Source organism: Artemia sp. Qi Xiang Cuo, chromosome 19, assembly GCF_049724085.1.
Source record: "Artemia sp. Qi Xiang Cuo chromosome 19, ASM4972408v1, whole genome shotgun sequence".
NCBI classification, from domain to species: domain Eukaryota; kingdom Metazoa; phylum Arthropoda; class Branchiopoda; order Anostraca; family Artemiidae; genus Artemia; species Artemia sp. Qi Xiang Cuo.
Genome location: NC_142812.1, coordinates 29,941,853 through 29,960,753, shown reverse-complemented (window position 1 = coordinate 29,960,753; position 18,901 = coordinate 29,941,853). Strand labels below are relative to the sequence as shown.

At 37.3% G+C, this 18,901-nt stretch overlaps 1 protein-coding gene across 1 annotated transcript in view; it reads left to right on the top strand.

Annotated features, from left to right (window-relative positions):
• Positions 1 to 18,901, top strand: part of LOC148940712 (ectopic P granules protein 5 homolog) — a 61,300-nt gene that overhangs the window by 28,298 nt on the left and 14,101 nt on the right. The window contains exons 10-12 of the mRNA XM_089104752.1: positions 6,062 to 6,231; positions 13,734 to 13,942; positions 16,636 to 16,884. Coding sequence (XP_088960878.1) covers positions 6,062 to 6,231; positions 13,734 to 13,942; positions 16,636 to 16,884 — 628 coding nt within the window. The remainder of the gene's footprint in view (positions 1 to 6,061; positions 6,232 to 13,733; positions 13,943 to 16,635; positions 16,885 to 18,901) is intronic.

Below are 18,901 nucleotides of genomic sequence, written 5' to 3'. Positions count from 1 at the left end.
CATTTCACTTGCTGATAGATAGTTTATCATCCATCCTAGGGAAGAACTAAGGTAGATAAGCATAGAGTAAAGATAATTCAGATTGATAATTCCGTTGATTTTTGAATTTGATCAACTTAGTGGTAGACTTGAGAGTCAAGCCATGGCTAGTTAGAATAAAGCCGAGACAGGTAGTCTTTGTGATAGGAACTGGCATAACTGATTCAGAATTGTACAAAAATGATTCGTTTCACTCGTTGATTGATAGTCTATCATCCATCCTAGGGAAGAGCTAAGGTGGATAGGCATAGAGTAAGGATAGCTGGAATTGTCTATCAGTTCTGTGACCCATTTGAAGGCTATCGGAGCAATACTTTGAAGTTATTGTTAGATCATCGTCTCGTCGTCTTTTTCAGAAAGGCACATTTCCCAGCACAAATACAAAGCAAGTCACACTTGCGGGTTCCCGCATAAAAACTCTTTCCAATGCAAATTTTTTTTACATTTGTAGTAAACGGCGATAAGGCCTAGAGATATTGGCCACTGTGGCAATGCATTTGTGAGAGGAATAACCCCAAAAGCGTAACTGAATACCAATCCAAAATTTAGGGGGTCTAAAACTATTGGTTCGCTTTCCGTAGCCTGTAAAATGATTCCCCAGTGATATACAACTCTAAGGATGTGGTATTTAAAGCTGTTTTCAGTGGGTGGAAAGTTTTTCAGCGATTTTTACCTATGGAAAAAGTGCACTCGTGAGTCGTTCAGAGAGTTAAAAGTCAGTAGGATTCTTTCCATAGACTGCTATTGTTGCTTTTCTTTCACCTGTTGCTCTTGTCTTTTATTGTTGCTTTTTGTATCACTTCCTCTACGTAATTCGATATATTTACGAGGTCAATCTTGACTTTTCTAGTCAATTCCGCCATTTCACCAATAAGATTATACTTTAAAGCCACTTTAACGAATGTCGTCTTACCCACAGAACATATAAAGCTCGTCGTGTCAGTGCCACTAAGGCAGTGCAGAAGTCCAATACTATCAACGAAGTCCCTTGGAAGAGAAAAAGCAAGTTAGTGCACAGGAAAAATTTGGTCAATAAGCTGGAGGAATAGTTTCTTCTTTTTTTACCCTTCCGTAACTAACAGCGTAACCGAGTGTTGGAAAAGTATCATCAGAATATCGATGTCATTGGCCCGAACAATTACAGAAGAACCTCTATTTCTAAATCTGGAAGCAACATGAACTGTAATACCAATGTCTGCTTCATCTTTTTGTGCTTTCAAGCTCAAGACTAAGAAAAGGAAAAGGCTCCATGTAACCCTCGTTGGGCGATATCCCAACGCGTCGACAATCAGGGAAACCTCCTGCTAGTAACTAACAAAATTGCTCCAAAACTCATAAATAAAAGACACTAAGTTACCTTTGGCCAAAGAACTTCTGAAAATTGATTGCCAGGAATCACCAAGTTTGATGATTTCACTGTATGACGTACTGACCTTCAAACTTTGCTCACCCCTTCGTCTATGGCAACCACTACTGTGTTTTAAGCACACTGGTGAGTCAGTTGGGTCCTTAATTCCACAAATTCCATCATACCGGTCAGAAACCAAATGCAGTTGTCATAGATTTTCTGGGAGCTGACTAGAAATCTTACTCATCAATCTTCTTGAAAAATCTAATAATGTTTCATTCCTTGACAGAGTCATAGTCCTTAAGAGTGGCATAAAGTCCAGAATAAGTCGACAACAAAAATTGGCAAAGAGCAGGCCCTAGAATCTAGGCAAGACAACGCTTCTATCCAGTTTATCAGATCAGACTTTTTTTCTGTTCTTAATCTGAATCCGTTGAATTGAGCTTCGAATGATGCCAGGGAATACTGGAGGAGTTCATGCTGAAGTATTTTTTTTTAGTATGTCGGTTGTTGACCCTGTATATTTACCAACATTCAGCAGAACTGTTTTGACTTCTTCTAGTTCTTCTGCAGGGTTGGCGTTTCACCTTTTGGGTAAGTTTCAAACATCTTTCCATGTCTTGAACCTTGATCTTCAAGAAAGTACTAGAATTTTCTCTTAAATAATTGGTTACTGCATCCAATACTATTTTCTGTGCTTAAACAATTCGTTCCGCTATTGCTGTACCAACAGTTTCAAAAGTGATCACATTCACCAAAGCCGGTTCCTCATACCTAAAAGGATGTATGTGCTCTTCATAAACACTAAATGACTTGTCTACGAGGCTACTTGACCTGTGATGGCTTTGCAAAATATTGATGTCAAATTCAGTCACCCCATCCAGTACTGCCATTGACTGAAGGGAAGAGAATACTCTCGAGCAAAATGGCAACGTCAGTGTTCACTTGGCAACTGCTGCTTTGTTTAGAGTTACACCTCTTAATCTGACTTTGCTTTGCTTCCAGATTTAGCGATTATTCTAGCAAATGGTCTTGTGCGACACAATTCATTAAGCCAGGCGTCCTTTTCACGTTGAACAAACCTTCTTTAAATATTTCCGTCAATTTCTGAAGAGCAGAGGCCATTTCTCTCACAAATTACCTAATTAAGAAAAGAAATAGCCCAAGACTGAGCTAGAGCGTTCTGAACCTGATAATAGTTGCTTTCAATGAAATAGCTAAGAAGTAATCATACTTCTTCCTTTAGAATGAAATAAAAACAAGTTTTTTTTAACCGAAAGTAAGGAGCGACATTAAAAATTTAAAACGAACAGAAATTATTCCGTATATAAAAAGGGCTATCCCTCCTTAAAGCATCACTCTTTACGCTAAAGTTTGGCTCTTTGTCACAACCCTACTTTTAAAAACAATAAAAACTTTAGCGTAAAGGACAGCCCTTTTCATATACGGAATAATTTCTGTTCGTTTTAGGTTTTAGTATCGCTGCTTACTTTCAGTTAAAAAAAAAAAACTTTTATATTTAATTTCTTAACGTTTTTCAACTAATGCAGGTTCGAATTTGGCTAACCGTATATGAAAAATTAAAGCAAAATTTGTGCATTAATTTTGGCAGATTTATTCCGTATATGAAGGTTTGCCCTCTCCTCAATACCTTGCTCTTTACGCTAAAGCTGTTAGCACTTTTAAAAAAGCTTCCTATTCCAATTAAACCGCCCCCGTTTTTCAATAATCGCTATTAAAAAACTAGGAAAATCAAACTTTAGCGCTAAGAGCAAGGTATTGAGGAGGGGGCAACCCTTCATATATGGAATAGTTTCTGTTCATTTTTCAAATAATACCGGTAAATCGGACTCACCCTCTATGAAATATACACCTCTCCCCTTGGAAAACTCCTCCATGGAAATTCCATCCAACGTAAAGTGCATCTCCCCCACCCCCGGCAAATTCCATCCAGACAGCACCATCCTCGCAGAGAATACCTCCATCTGAAAAATTGCTTGTGCATAATTCAGCCTGAAATGTTCTCCTTGGCATACTTTCATTTGAATAAGACTTTAGTCTCTAATCGGTTTCTCAATCACCCCAGAAATGCCCCCTTCCGTGGAAACTATTTCCCAGAATTCGAAACATGTGAAAAAAAAACCCTTGGATAATTCCCCCGGAACATCTCCACATGAAAAATTTGGCAAAGAGAATGTAAGATAATTAAAAAGAATTTCGTATAGTAGTTCTGTCAAATCCCCCCCGTGTAACGTTTCCCCTAGAATATTCACCCACCCCCTCAGAAATTTTCCTCCCCAAGGAAGATTCTTCCTGTAGAAATCCCCCCTCAAGCGCAACCTCCCCCCCCCCAAAAAAAAAATGTCTGTAAACTAACCAATAACAAATACTATACATAAACAATGGGCGAATTTTATAACTTACAGGCCTCTCCCCATGGACTGTGGGGGTTATTTTACACTTAAGGACATAATTATTTGATCTTTCAACTATAGTGAACAAAATGGGTATCTCAAAATTTTCATCAGATAATTTTGGGGGGAAAAGGATGTTGGAGGGAGTCTAGTTATCTTACAATCTTTTGGTCACTTAAAAAGGGCACTAGAACTTGTAACTTCCGTTTGAATGAGCCCTCCCGTGATATTCTTGGACCACTGGGTAGATACGATCACCCCTGAAAAAAAAAAAAAAAATAGAAAAAAAAACACGCATCCCTGATCTGTTTTCTGGCAAAAATAGCAAAATTAAACATTTTTTGCAGATAGGAGCTTGAAACTTCTACAGAATTGTTCTCTGGTACGCTAGATTTGGTGATTTGATTTAAACCACCACTCCTTTAATTTTAGGGGATGTTTTCCCCCTATTTCAAAAATCAGGCAATCTTCTCAAATTCGTAACTTTTGATGGATAACATTAAACTTGATGATTCTTACGTATTTGGAATCAGCATAATAAGCTGATTCATTTGATGTATCTATCGATATTAAAATTCGATTTTTTATAGCTTCGGTTACTATTGAGCCGAGTTGCTCCTTACTTACACTTCGTTACCATGAACTGTTTGATTCAATACTTTATCCAATTGTAACAATTGTTTTCAATAAAAATTTTCTGCAATAAGTTTTATTTTCTGCAATAAGTCAATGATTTCTTTTATTTTTTAAATTGGATGCCTTGCTTACGGTTCAACTATGGCTCAAATTATATACCTATCGACAATAATTTTCTAGAAATAATGAGAGAAAGGTTGAGATGGCTTGGGCACGTTCTGGAGATGAAGGATGACAGATTGCTGAAGATTGTCCTTTTCGGCAAACCGTCTAGGGCTAAACGGAAAGCAGGTCATCCGCGGTGGGTGTGGGAGGATGTCATAGAGAAAGATTTAAGGAAAATGGGAACTTCCTGGGAGGGTGTAAAGAGGGAAGCTTTGAATGGACTGGGATGGAGGAGGAGCATGCGTAGCTGTGATGGCCTCAAGTGGCTTGATGGTGCGGTGAGTTGTTAGTAGTAGTAGCTAGAAAGTTGGGAGTAATTCTTTATTTCCTAACCCACTTTTGATCCAGTTCGTTCGTTACACACTTTACGTCCTACGTAAGAGGTGTTGCCAAGCATAATTCAGCACGTCAATCTTGGGTATCCGATGATCCAAACTAGGGTAAACTGTATCCCGGCCAAAGCTCATCTACAATTTTTGAAGGAAAGCGTTAATCTGGTGTCATCTCCACAGCTCTTGGTGAGAAGCTCTACAAGTACTTCCACTTTTTTTCCAATTTTTGTCTCGATGAGAAAATAAACATAGGCCTACCACCCGCTCTGATTACCTGAAATGGGAAATGTCGATGAAGTAGTTCCTGAAAGCAACTTTGTTCGCTGTCGCATATCCATCTATAACTGTCTCCCTGAGTATGTCGTTCTGTCAAAGGTCTCTTTTGATTTCTTCAGTTAAAGCTTTATTAAAACCTTGTGAATAAACTGGTTAAAGGACTTTTGGCACATTGGGCACTTGATGTTCAATAGCGCCGAGCATTATTTTGTTAAAAAATAAAAAAACATGACTTAAATTTCTCAAAAAAAGCTTCCCCTGATTTTGTAATTGGGTCACTATTTCAATTTAAGCAGTTGCATCATTGTTCCATCAGTTTAGAAATGTTCTGTTAAAAATATTACCGGCTACAATAGAGCATTTAAGAAGCATCTGGCATTGTTTTAGAGTTCATCATCCTTTCGAAATTGCAGGTTTTCATGCGGATTTTCAATGTGGTGATCGAAACAAGACTAGAGTTAATTGATGTAAAATCTGAATGGCCCGCTCAGGATTGGGTTAGATTTCCTGTTGCAAGCTATATTTTGGAAGCCTATAAAATCTGAGCCTTGATCCTACTACTAGTACCGCTGGGCCCTTACTAAGCTACGAACGACTAGCCACAGAAACGGTGCTGCTGTTTCTACTATGTCGTGTACTCTAAACAAATAGAGGTTTTTTCGTACAGTTTTCTTACATCCCCTTTGAATACCCATATGCAATTTGTTTTTCTTTCATAAAAACTCAAAAATAGCGTTTGTTTTTAAGAAAATAGTACGAAAGCTAAAATTCTTCTTTTGTAAACTTCTTGTTAAGTAGCTTAATACCTATAAATTGTAAATGTAAATTTTGATACAACTTGTACTTGCTAGGAATGGCGAAATGAATTTGCTTCACTAATGAACAAATTGTGCACACTACAGCTGCATGTAATCGATCTACCTACTGTGGAGGAAATATCACGTTTAATAGATGCAAGCATAGATCCATTGGTATCTATCCTACCCAAGAAGTGCCATGATGTTGACAAAGCTTTATGGAGGTAATACACTTAGATTTGTTAAAGAAAAAATTGGTACCATTCTGAAATACAGGACACTTGCGAGAAGTGAAGTTTGGTTAATGCTAATGAAATAAAAAAAAATGGATGAAAATATAATAGTTTATGAACAAATTTGGGCTATAAATTTTAAAATTAGGGGGGGGGGGTAAAGCATAGCATATGTTAAATCCGTAACCTAACCTAGCTACCTTTTAATCCCCCTGAACCCCTAAAAACTAAAGTTTTAATCTTTGTCACGGACTGAGCAATATCTCACTATGCAGCGATCAATGAAACCTGTTTTTCAATACCGGCTTTGAGATTTCAATGCGGTCTTTCTATCATGTGTCCTGTATTTCAGAAGAGTACCAAAAAACTTTATCCTGGGTCATATTCATCTCGGGACTCCTGACAAGAGTCGCTAATCATATGCGTTAAGCGTTTTTGCTATATTTATTCAAAACTGTTGTATTACTTTTTTTCTACTGAGTATTATACCTCGGTTTAGAAACTAACCACACTATTGGAAGGTCTAATCCAGATCCTGGTATCTTTGGGGTTTCGAGATAATCCATGTGAAGTTTTGATTTTCCTGAAGTTTTGTCTCCCTTCTCGGAGAAATAGCTCAAAAGTGAGGCGTCTTGGAAGTAAAATTTTTGGTTTTCCTTAAAAGTTTACGTCTTGTCATACAACGTCTATTGAATTATATCCGAGTTTAAGATCTGTCGGTCTGTTTACATGCAAATTTGTTCACTTTCCTTGAAGCGCATCTACATCTATATTTTTTATTTCACATGTTTTTTTAAAGATATATTGTAAAGGTATTAGGATTCAAAAACGATTTCTAATTGATTTCGCCAAATATGAAATTTTTTCTTCCAGTTAAAATAGATTCGTTAGTCTGGCAGAAGTTTAGGTTTTGGTAAAAATTATTCACGTCAATTTTAAAAATAGCTGTCTATAGAGTCTTTTTTCTGTCTTCTAGTCTTTCTAGTCGCCTCCCCCTTTTTTGGCTTTACTCCCTGAGTTTAGCTATGTAATCATTTTAAATCTACATTCTGAATCAAATAGATTCAATGTTTTAGGACTAATTCTGATTTGATGCAAGGTTGTCAATTGAGTTTCTGAATCTTGCTGTTAGAGACTATAAACATTAATTCCACTTTTTGGTGTTTTTTTTTATTTATTTTTTTTTATTTTAGCGTCTTAGCACTTAATTAGCAGACTTGGAGAACGTTTACTCGGAAACAGTAAAATACAAAATGAGTCGAGGAACTAGGAGTAACCAGGAATTGAATATTCTTCCAACACCAAGTAAATAAATCCTCACTAACGCATTTGATTCTCAGTTATTTGAATCTTAGTCCAATGGGCTCATAAGGGTATCCCGACTGTTTTCAGAAAAAACTGTTTTCAGGGTATACTATCCCCTGAAAACAGTTTTTTCTTTTCACTACTAAACAGATATTTATCATAACTACGTCATTATTTTAAATATATAATTTTCCGAATTATTCAAAATCATCAAGTTTTTGTTTATGTTGAAGGAAGTTATTTTACGAACTATGCCTATGTAAAGATGTCATGGTCCATATGGTATCCTGACTTTCAAAATTTTCTGGAAATCAGATGTCATAGTTCTCCAACTTATTTAATTGCTGGTAAAACTGCCCTTGCAGAACATATCTATGATTTTCCGGGACGTACTATTTCATTTAACCAAGCTAGTTTGATTTCTCATGACAAAGGTATAGTCCAGTAAATCTACGGAAAAAATCGACGATCTGGGACAAAATTGCAATATAAATGATTTTTATCCCATTTTGTAGAGGAAAAAATTCTGTACAACATACTAAAATTCCTAAAGAATCCCCTTGGCGGAACAGGGTGAAAAACCGGGGGAAAAGGGAAAATCTCGGGGAAAACTCGAAAATCTACGACCGGTAGTTTTTGCTGTTGAGAATGGCTTTCCTAATGCTATTGGGTCCCAGAAGATCGAATATGCATTTTTTTATTGCTGTGTAATAAGTCGTTCCCTCGTCTACAAGACTTGTTTTCTGGGGTTTCCCAGTGCGAGAAGAATGAATACGTTACTTTGATTGTTGTGTCATTAGCCTTTCCCCCCGTTTTCCAGTTACAAGGGAAAAAGAGACGGAAATCAAGTTATCCTGTAAAAGGAAAAGACAGTCAGACGGCTCTACAGAATTTGGAGAGCAGACAAAGGTCTATCACCTCGGTTTTAAAACCATCTAACACCGTTTTGACGAGAGTTTAAAATCCTATTCCGGGGTGCTTCGCTTTTCCTGTTTGCTGGAGATTCACTACCTACTGGTAGGTTTAATCGGTCAAGCAATAATGCAGGCTTGCCGTCCCCGATCTTTGCTTGCTCCTTTACAAGTACACCTTGGAGTCTAGCTACACCAGCAATCTGGTTCACATTTTCTCATCTACCAGATGAATAGGCTGGGTTTTTCTACTTCTTACTCTGAAGTGCTTCGATTCGAGCATTCTGCCGCAGTAACTCATGGTACAGAATTTCCAGGAATGGCTTCTAAAACCTTCATCCAGTTCATTGGCGATAATGTCGAACACGACATTTGCACTATCGACGGAAAAGGTACTTTGCATGGGATTGGCATGCTAGCTGCTGCCACAACAAGGCTACCCAAATTTCCAATCATAATTCAAAGAGCAGTTGTAAACCTTAAGTAGTAGAGGAAATTGGACGTGAACTTGTCTTCTTCTACAATAGAAGCCAACAGGAGAGTTATCTATTACACAAGCCCATCCCGGGTATCACCTTTAACTATAGGATTGACAGAATTCTCCAACTTGTGCACGCCAGTTAGATGCATAACTTGAAACGGGTCGGATGGAGTGGATTTTTGCAAGCAATTCAACCTGGGTCACACAAAGGTGCTCCGTCCATTGTTTTTATGCCTATGATCTACTATAATCCCTCCGATCTTTCTTGTTTATACACGACCTTACTTTTTATCTCCGATATAGCACGCCAGCATGGAATGGTATCAGTTATTACTTTCGACCAACCTTTGTACATGAAAGTGGTGAACATCATCAATGCTGAGCCTGCCGATAGTCCTCTCAAGGCAGCAGTTGCAATGAACGGGGGTCTCCATTGCCGTATTAGCTTTCTTGGAGCGATCAGGTACTTGATGACGGAAACAGGAATAAAAGAATTGCTCGAATGCCTATATGCCGGTAACACCATTAAGCATATCATTAGCGGTAAGGCTGTTTCAAGACCCATGAGAGCGCACGAGCTTATAGATTCAGCATTGCATATCATTCTCATTTGCAAATCGTATTATTTCGACTGCACAGATGACATATGTGCCAGTCATTAAGACTTTGCAGAAGCTTCGGCAAAATGTATGGCTCTACTGAATGAGGAAGTAACCCTTGAAGACGCAACCAACGCAGACGTAGTACGTCGAATCCAAACACAAATAATGGAGTTTCAAGACATGGTGCAGAACAAAAAGGACTGCAAAATATGGCTTCAGTATTCAGAAATGTTCGGAGTACTTAAGAAGGCCATCAGGGCAGAACGGACTGGAAACTGGGTGCAGTATCTTCTCCCTTACTTTGCAGCTGCAGGCCACAACCTGTATACAAAATCGGTCAGAATACTTCTTCAGCAAATGGAAGAGCTGAAAGAAAGTAACTAGAAGCTGTATAAAGACATGGCGAATGGGATGTTTGTCATTCGAAGAAGCGATAGATTTTGGGCTGGGCTCTCTTACGACTTAGTAATTGAGTAAGTACTGATGAGGTCACTTAAAACAAGAATGGAACTCACAAGGGGAAACGGGACGAGTGGGACGCAAAGGTTGATCTGGACAATGGCAATACCAGTGCGAGCTGAAATTAATGAGTATATGCAGTCTCTCATCGGCGTTGAGTACGTGTCATCTGACAAGCACGTTTCCGCAAGACCAGCTTGAATAGAAAGGACGTAAAGGCTTTAGTAGCTTTTTTTGCGCAGTCCTGTCCGTGCGAAAACTGCACTAAATTGCGCATTATATCGCATGGTATGGCAGCAGCAACGGGTGTCAACGCGGTTACAGCATAGCTGATAGGAAAAGAAATTCTGAAGTCCCTGGATGACGCTAATGCCGATCGCTACATCTTCAAGCGCAAAAGCAAAGCGATTACGCTGGCCTATTAAGGAACATTGCCGAAGCTGACGATGAAGACATAAAAATAGACACAAAACTTCGGCTCCTAAGTCTTGCAGCAGCGGAAACTGCAGCCGGAGGGGATATGGAAGAAACTCTCAGATATGAACTCTTAAGCTACCCTATACCCGTTTCGAATCGTCAAGCCTCCCACCACAGCCAGATAAAGCGGAGCTAGCGAAAGCTATTTGGAAATTAGCAAAGGCAGAACCTGTGAACGTCCTATCAAAGAGCTGGAAAAATACGTGATCGATGGCGGATGACTGCTCTAGCATATTCCATGGAAAACAGGAAATACTTTCGAATAGATTTGCAACAGTCACGTTTCATTCGTGACGCAGAAGTATTCAAATGCCTCAATCGTCTTTGATTGTTAAACTTCAGGTCCGTCTACCAATGATGTCACCTAGGTTAGACGAACGAAAGGTATCCAGTGTCCGACCGTTGATTTCACGCTGAGTATGAAGTTGCAAAGGAAGAAGGAGGACTTCTTGCGGAATCCCAACAATAAGCAGAACATTATTCGAGCTATTGGTAAGAAGGTTGTCCAAGCCGGCCTCACTTTCCTTCATGCAGAGAGAGATGCGGGCGTTCTGATTGCATTTACAGGTGTTAATGCGGCCAAGGAAAGGGTAACCGTAGCAGTAGTAGGGAACGACACTGATGTATTGATCCTTTTGCTCCATCACCTGCCTCCGGAATCCAGGGATCTCTGCTTCGAAACCAGTACCAAGTCAAGGGTGCTGTCAACTAAATACTGGCACATAAACTTTATCAAAAGATCGCTGGGACAGGTTTGTCTCTCTATTCTTGTTGGCCACGCTTTTCTTGGTTGCGACACGACGTCCTGTTTGTTTGGGATAGGAAAGTAGGCTGTCCTGCCATTCCTGAAAAGCCATGAAGAATTTAGGAATAAATGTGAAGCATTCCTTAATTCGCGCTCTACGAAGGAAGAAGTCCAGCAAGACGGTGAAAATATTTTGCTGTGTTTCTACAAGGCTAAGAAAAGGTAGGGTCTCAGCAAAGCTAGGTACAGGGTTTTTCTTAAAAAACTGAACAGCTCAAAGACATTAACTGTTGTGAACCCAGAGAGACTTTCACCAACTCCATTGGCTGTAAAATTTCATTCTTATATAGTCTCCATCAGGTAATGGAATGGCGCAATACTGCGTCAGAACTCGTCCCGAAAGACTGGAGTTGGCGATTACGTGACGGACACCTCACTCCAATCATGACAGACATCGGACCTACTCCGCCTCATATGCTAAACGTGATTCGTTGCAGCTGCAAGCGTTCCAACTATGACAGTTCACGCTGTAGTTGCGAAAAAAAACGGATTGACTTGCATACTTACTTGCAAAGACTGCCAAGGGATTGCGTGTTCCAATAAAGATGTTTTTGTTGATAACGATGAAGAATACGATGTTTAGTAAAAAATCCTTGATCTTAGTCTTTTTAGTTCAATAAAAACCGTAATTATCTTTTGCTGTTATTACCGAAGTTACTTGATTTGTTTCATTTTTTACATTTAATTTTGTATTATGTTTCTATTATATTGTTGAAGTAAATCTGCCCACGTACTCCGAAGGCCCGGTGCATTGTCTCTCCTATGGTGAAAACACTGCAGAAAAGCAAGATACGAATCTGATACCATGTTTTTTGAAATCATCGAGTCAAAAAACCTTGGGGGCAACGTTTTGACCTTCCACATCGCACAACTGTCGAGGATACTGTTTTCCCCCTCCCTCGCTAAAGGGGGGAATCAAACGAGGTCCAGCGATAAAACAACATAGCTTTCTTTTTTCGGTTTCTCCGCGCAGAAAAAGAGCAGACGTGAAATTCGAGCGCACAATAAATCTGCCCCTGACTTTTTCCAATTTTCCCTCTTTCCCCCTTATTTTACCCTGTTCAGCAAGGGGATTTTTGGGGACTTTTGATATTTTGTACATAATTTGTTTCATTACAAGGCGGTGTGAAAATCTTTTATATTGCAATTTTGTCCCAGAGTTTCGTAGATTTACTTGACCAGTCCCCAAAAATCCCCTTTCAACTTCTCAGTTGTTCGCCAGTATCCGTCGATGGCAGTTCATAATTTTTTCGATTTTCTGCAAATCGCGGATATTGGCGAATGACTCGTTTTTACGGTTGTTAGGTATTTGGTTTTAATTCTTGGCTTTTATTGAATTTTATTCATCTTTTCATTTTTTGTTTTTTTTTAATTGGTTTTTTTGTTTCTTTTCACATTGACTTTCCGCGTTGGTTTTTGTTGGGTTTTTTCTTCGGCACTTTTCTTGAATACATTATTTCGTTTCGCGCTGAAGAAGAGAGGCGGTTGTCCTCTCGAAATATTCGCTTTGTTTATTTATTCAGTATTCTCGTTTGGCCTTGAAAACCCCATTTTTGATCGTTTCCTTTTGTTATATAATGGCAGGCCGATATGGTTTAAGAAATTGGCTTTGTTTTGTTACCTAACTCAATTTGTATTATCAATTGATGACCTATCTGTGTATCTCGGGTAATTCCAGGGACCGCCATTCCTGGGAACATAAGGGGATCTGAGGCATTTATTTCTTGAATCAGGTTTTAACAATTCGTTGCAGCTCGAGTTGGGCCAATGTGGCCAGTTTGGTCCCGAGTAAACCGGGGTCCTCGACATTGTTACGCTTTGTGAATTTTTCATCTACGTATTGCCATTACTAGTCTATTGAAAAATCCAAAATATTTCAGTTAGGTAAAGTAAGTATTGTGCCACCCTACAGTTCAACCATCTGGCAAAAATTTAATTCATGAATTAAGAAAAAAAAATTTTTTTAATGTATCCCGCAGATCCCGGAAAAAGTATATCTAAACACAACAATGATTCCAATACATTTTTGCTTAAATTGTTAACAGGAGACTTTGCAATAGTTACTATATAATTGAAAAAATATAAGACGTAGGGTGTGTTCCTGAAGGCAACCATCATTAATGAGTACAATTATTTATTATTTTCGAGCTCCAAAGCACCAGATAGTAAAACTATTTAGTCAATTCCTTGTATTATAAGTGCAAAAAGTACTAAAATGTAAACACTTTTTACCTATTATGAACATAGGGGTAGAGCCAATTTAGGATAAACATAATAACAATTAATTAATGGTAATCGGCTTTTGGAACCCATCCATACTTTTCATAGAAAATCTGATTGGCTTTTAAAACCATGTTGTTCTGGGACTTATTGGGGATTTCAGTCAAAATTTTTAAGTGTTACTTTCAAATAATCTATATTTTTACTATTATGAAATTTTATTTATTTTTCAGATTGTTTGGCTTACTTTCAACAATGATTAAGCCACCTGACCACCCCCCAGTTGAGACCCACATCAAACGCCATCTATATATCGTCTCATGGGTCAAATTGGCAACAACGGCATCCGAAAAGCATCCTCAACTAGCTATTGAGAATGAAGAGGGCGTGTCAATCCAAATTAAAGAAACTCTTGATACTATTGAAAGTGCCGTCGTAAATAGTAAGTCTGATTTTTTTAGGGCATTTTATGGTGGACCTTATAAATGGTCCATTTTGTTTGTATAGTGCCTCCATATTAAATAAACCTTTTTTGCCTATGTTTAACCCTATATAGGTAGCTGATATGTAAGACGCTTTGCGATTGTCACTAGTAAAATTAATGTTTATGTTATTTACGACATGAGGACAAAATATATTATCATTTATTGTCGAGTCTAATATTTAATAAGAGATAATGAGTTTTAACGAGAAAACAAAACAAAAGAACTATTGAAGTCTCCATTGTCCTTAGTACCGAAACAAATGACAGAAATGATTTGTAAGAACATATTTCTTTTGAATTGTTGTTCAAAGAAATAATTGTACTGGTTTGCTGAGTGATGAGAATAAATTTTTGTAAACTGCTGAAATCTCCCCCCCCCCTCTCTCTCTCTCTTCTTTCTCCCTCTTTCTCTTTTTCTTTTTTATATGCTGTTTATGAATTAGCGTTTGTATTTTTTCTCACCTTTATTGGGATCGGTAAACCACATTTTTCTGGTGATTTTTGTTTTTTCTTTACTTAAAAGGCAAATGTATAGGGTAAACTTGAATACCTGGTCAACAAACAGTTTAATAACGTACCCTACTAACAACTCATACCAATAGAAAGTGGTTGGATTATATCTTATAATAACTTCCTCGCGATCAAAGGATTTCCTTATTTTTATTCAACCCCAAATATTTCCAAAAAAGAGTATTTTGTGGTAAAAAATTATTATAAGTAGATATAACCTGCCTTGCCCGGTGCAACCTCTGATTTTCATTGGCTATTATCAGTCGACGAGCAGAAAAAAATATATTTAACAAATAAACAAGAACTATAGTTTAACAGCCACTCCGAGAGGTAAAAAAAAATTGTCCAAGGGGATGGCAAAAATAAACTAAAATAAAAAACAACCAGTTCTCAACCACTTCCAAATCGGCACCACAAGCTTTACAACTAACCAAAACCTGAGCTTGAACTAAACAAAGCTCTTGACTTGTGACGCTTGTAACTAAATAAAAAATTATGATTATGAGCTCTTTTGAGTGGCTATATATTGCCGCATATATTGTTAATATGATATTATATTCACAGATTTTTGACAATTAAATATTTTTTTGGTTATTGTGTTTTTTATTTAGATTTTAATTAAATTGTAATTCAGTTTTGGCGATTATAACAATAAAAAATAAATATTGTTAATTGGCGTTTAGTGCAGTCATTCAGCTATCTATGCATACGTCCATTTTCATTTATTTGTTTTTATTATTTCTTCGTCTTCCTTTTATGGTTAATCTGATTTTATTTTATTTTTTTTGTCAATTTTGAAGAAGAAACTATGCAACACGTGTTTTAAGATTCGCCATGTTTCTGTATTATAAAGCTTGCCCACTGGGTTAGCAGTAGTATAGAAGATAAACTTATCTCTTGTGAATAAAGTATACTTCTATACTTATTTTGAAAAGAGTGTTAGGCTTGGCTGAAGTGCTAGGTGTATTACCTTTTTCACAAACGTTTTAGTTTTTTCAGCACTGTTAAGCTGTTTGTAGAGAAGATCAGGTTTTTCTAGTTAGGAATAAGGTAGACTAGGTCCTTGAAGCTCTGAAATTCAATACCTGAAAGAAAAGAAGATACGTTCCCAGCGTTAAAGCATGCTTCTTCCAAAAAAATTTACAGGTCCAATAAAGTAGCATTTTCCCACGGCTCTTTTAGTACTACCAGCTACTGTTACTAGCCATTTCTGTTCGCGATTTTTTTTTTTTTTCAAACATTCCTTTTTATTTTATGCGTTAGAAACTGAGACAGAGTGATGATATACAATATGTCTTCTAAACTTTGATAGATTACATATTGCTAAGAAACTACCTTATTTTGCTTCTTTCTTATTAGACACATCAGAAAGCTAGCTCAGGGCAAGCAATTCAAATTTTTTAACCAAAATTTGCTTACACACCTCTCTATAATAGCAATCTTTTAACCTTGTAACCATTGACGAGCTTATCAAGTTATATGATATTAGTTTTTTGGCTTAAAAATTGGCTCATGGGACGCTATTTGGGAAAATTTGTAGAGGTTGGCAACTTTATTGTTATGATTTATTTAAAAAAAATGAAAATATCTGATTACTATGTAAAAGCGAAATAATTCCTCATTTTGTGCAAAGTCGAAACAAGTCAAATGATTTTCATCGAAGACTTTCTGGATAATTAACTTTGATCTTTTTATTGTGTTAAATAAGATCTAGAAGTGTGCTATATGCTTCCCGGATTGACAGTACTTGGCATACGTCCGTAAATAGTGGCTTATCAAAAGATCCGGCCGAAATAGTGACTCAATCACTTCAAATCTGGACCATCATATTTCCCAGAATCAGTATTGCTCTCCCATGTGCATGTTCATTTTGATAAAAGAAAGGTGAGGATCAATTACTGTTCAAATTTAGCTCAGCCGCTCTGTCTATTTTTCATGCCTTGCACTTTGTAGTGATAATATTCCTTTATTATATCCTCCAGTTTGCTATGCACTGTTTAATTGCAAAAAAGGATTTAAAATCTTGATATGCCCAAGTATTCCATTCCCCAAAATCAGCAACTAGAATTGTTGTCCTTGTGGCGCATGTTAGTATTTGCGCGGTTCTGAGTTTGTTTTTTTCTCTCTCTCTTTTTTTGTAGATGTCAGTAACAACGAATTGTACATAATTGAAATGTCTTCAAGTCTTCAAGAGTTCTACTCAGTCATGAAGGATGTTAGTAATTTCAGCTACCTTGTTTCTTTGATCTGCAAAAGATGGCTCTCTTCTCATTCGTCTGGTCATTTCACTTTAGTTGCCACTCTAGGCTCCTCTGCTTCGTCCTCTATGCAACCTGTTTTTCTGGCGGAGATACTCGAAACCTGCTTAGAAGCCCAATTTGAAATCTCAGGTATCTATACTGCCGTGGCAATTGTAAAAGACATAGATTCATTCATAAGTGAGCTAGGACATTTTTTTTTCTAAGAATGGGGCTTCATGATCTCATAACATTACTATTATGAAGATAAACTAAAGAAAATTGATAAGTGTGGCTTTTATTTTTTACTATATACCTTTTACTATATATATATCTTTTACTATAAGTGTGGAAGTTAAGACCTATCCAAAAGATTTATCTATCTTGATGGTTTTTTTTTTTTTTTTTTAAATTTTTTGTTCTTCTTCTTCGATTTTGGATATCTGTCTTTTCGTAATTAACTTTTGCGCAGATCTAAAATTCACTCAGAGGCAGTGTAGTAGCGTTGTAAATAAATGAGACATAAACCAATAATGTATTATTTTTTTTTCGGCCACTTCATATGGAAGGACTGGTCATAAAAACTTATGAAGGGGCTCATTGGATTGGAAATTGAAAGTCTTAGTACACTTTGTAAAAGTAAAAAGCTGCTGGAAGACAAACTGGCCGCTTCCTGTATCCTTTTATGCTACCCGCCCCCTCCCTCAAAACTTAGAAGCCCCTGGAGCAATTTGCATTATCAAGGACCATTGATAATGCAAATTACCTTTTGTTTCATCTTATGTTTTATGATGGAAAAGAGGGCATTGTTTGATGTCGGGTTTGCGATATGTTCCAAACTTTCAGGTATCGTTCTTTGGGTCAAAAATATCAATCATTTTGTTATTGGGGAAGCTAGAAAATTTGAAGTGGGCAAGAAAGCTTTTTGTCCTTCATCAGTTTGAAACTCAAATTCACAAGTGCTTAGAATAAGAGAAACCTAATGTTGAGAAAAAATTCTGGGGCACGGCTCCTCAGTTTTTGGCTAAAAATGGCCCAAAACTTCTAAAAATAACATTAGTTTCCCCCAAACGAAGCTATTGAAACCCCCAAAAAACACCAAGTCCCTCCTGGGCCCTTTTCTGCTACCAAAACCCCCATCCTCCCCACCCCCGTAAGTTGCATAGTATTAGATACAAACTTGGTAATAGTCATTTTGTTTAAAAGCATTGAAATGTCTACTAAATATGTTTCCAAGGTCAGCATAACCACCTCAGCCCTATGCGCAATGACCCTAAATTACTTAAATTATCCAATGCTCACAGATAGATTTTAATTGAGAAGTTTTCTTTTTTAATCCCACCCCTTCTTCTCTCGGTGGTACTAACATTTTTAAACTCCAAAAACTAACAGCTATATTTACCACCTAGACTTAAAAACAAGCATATTTAAATTTTTCCCTTGATGAATTAATATTAAAGTTGTGCAGCTAGAAACTAAACAAATTTAATCTTGAGGCATTCTGCAACCAACTACCATTATTAAAACATTTGTTCAACCGTTTTCAGGATACTCTTTCGTTATATGCCTCCCCTTACACGGTGGAACCAAAATCACAATAAATTCCACAAAATACTTTTTCATTACTCCAAAATATTTATGTTATCATCACCTCCCAAATTATCTCCAAATAATTTAAATTCACCTTGTCTAATAGATCAGCCTTTAGAGAGCCTTAACTAAACCAACATTTTCAGAGTTTCACAAGGGTACAATTGCGAAACTACACGCATGCCTGAGTAATTCAAAAGATGGTGTGTGCACCGAGTTTTCAAATTCAAATCTGAAATTGTAGGCCTTTGCAATTTTAATAGGCATTTAGAATTAGAACTATGAACTATATACCTATCAATTGAGTGATTCCTTAGTACCTGGAACAGTAAGGAAAGACTCTCTGTGTATCTGACCCAATAAGTGAAACATGGAAACACCTATGCTGCTGGGCATCACTGCGTTTAAGCAAGTTATCAAAATGAACCCAAGCGAGTAAGACCTTTTTATGATCGGGTAACCTGTTTTGTGGATTAACGAGTTTAGGAGTGGCGAGCGTGAGCATCTTGTGATTTGCAAGTGTCTGACTGCGTTAAATTTAGACTGAAGGAAACAGAACATTTTTTTTTTTAACACACAC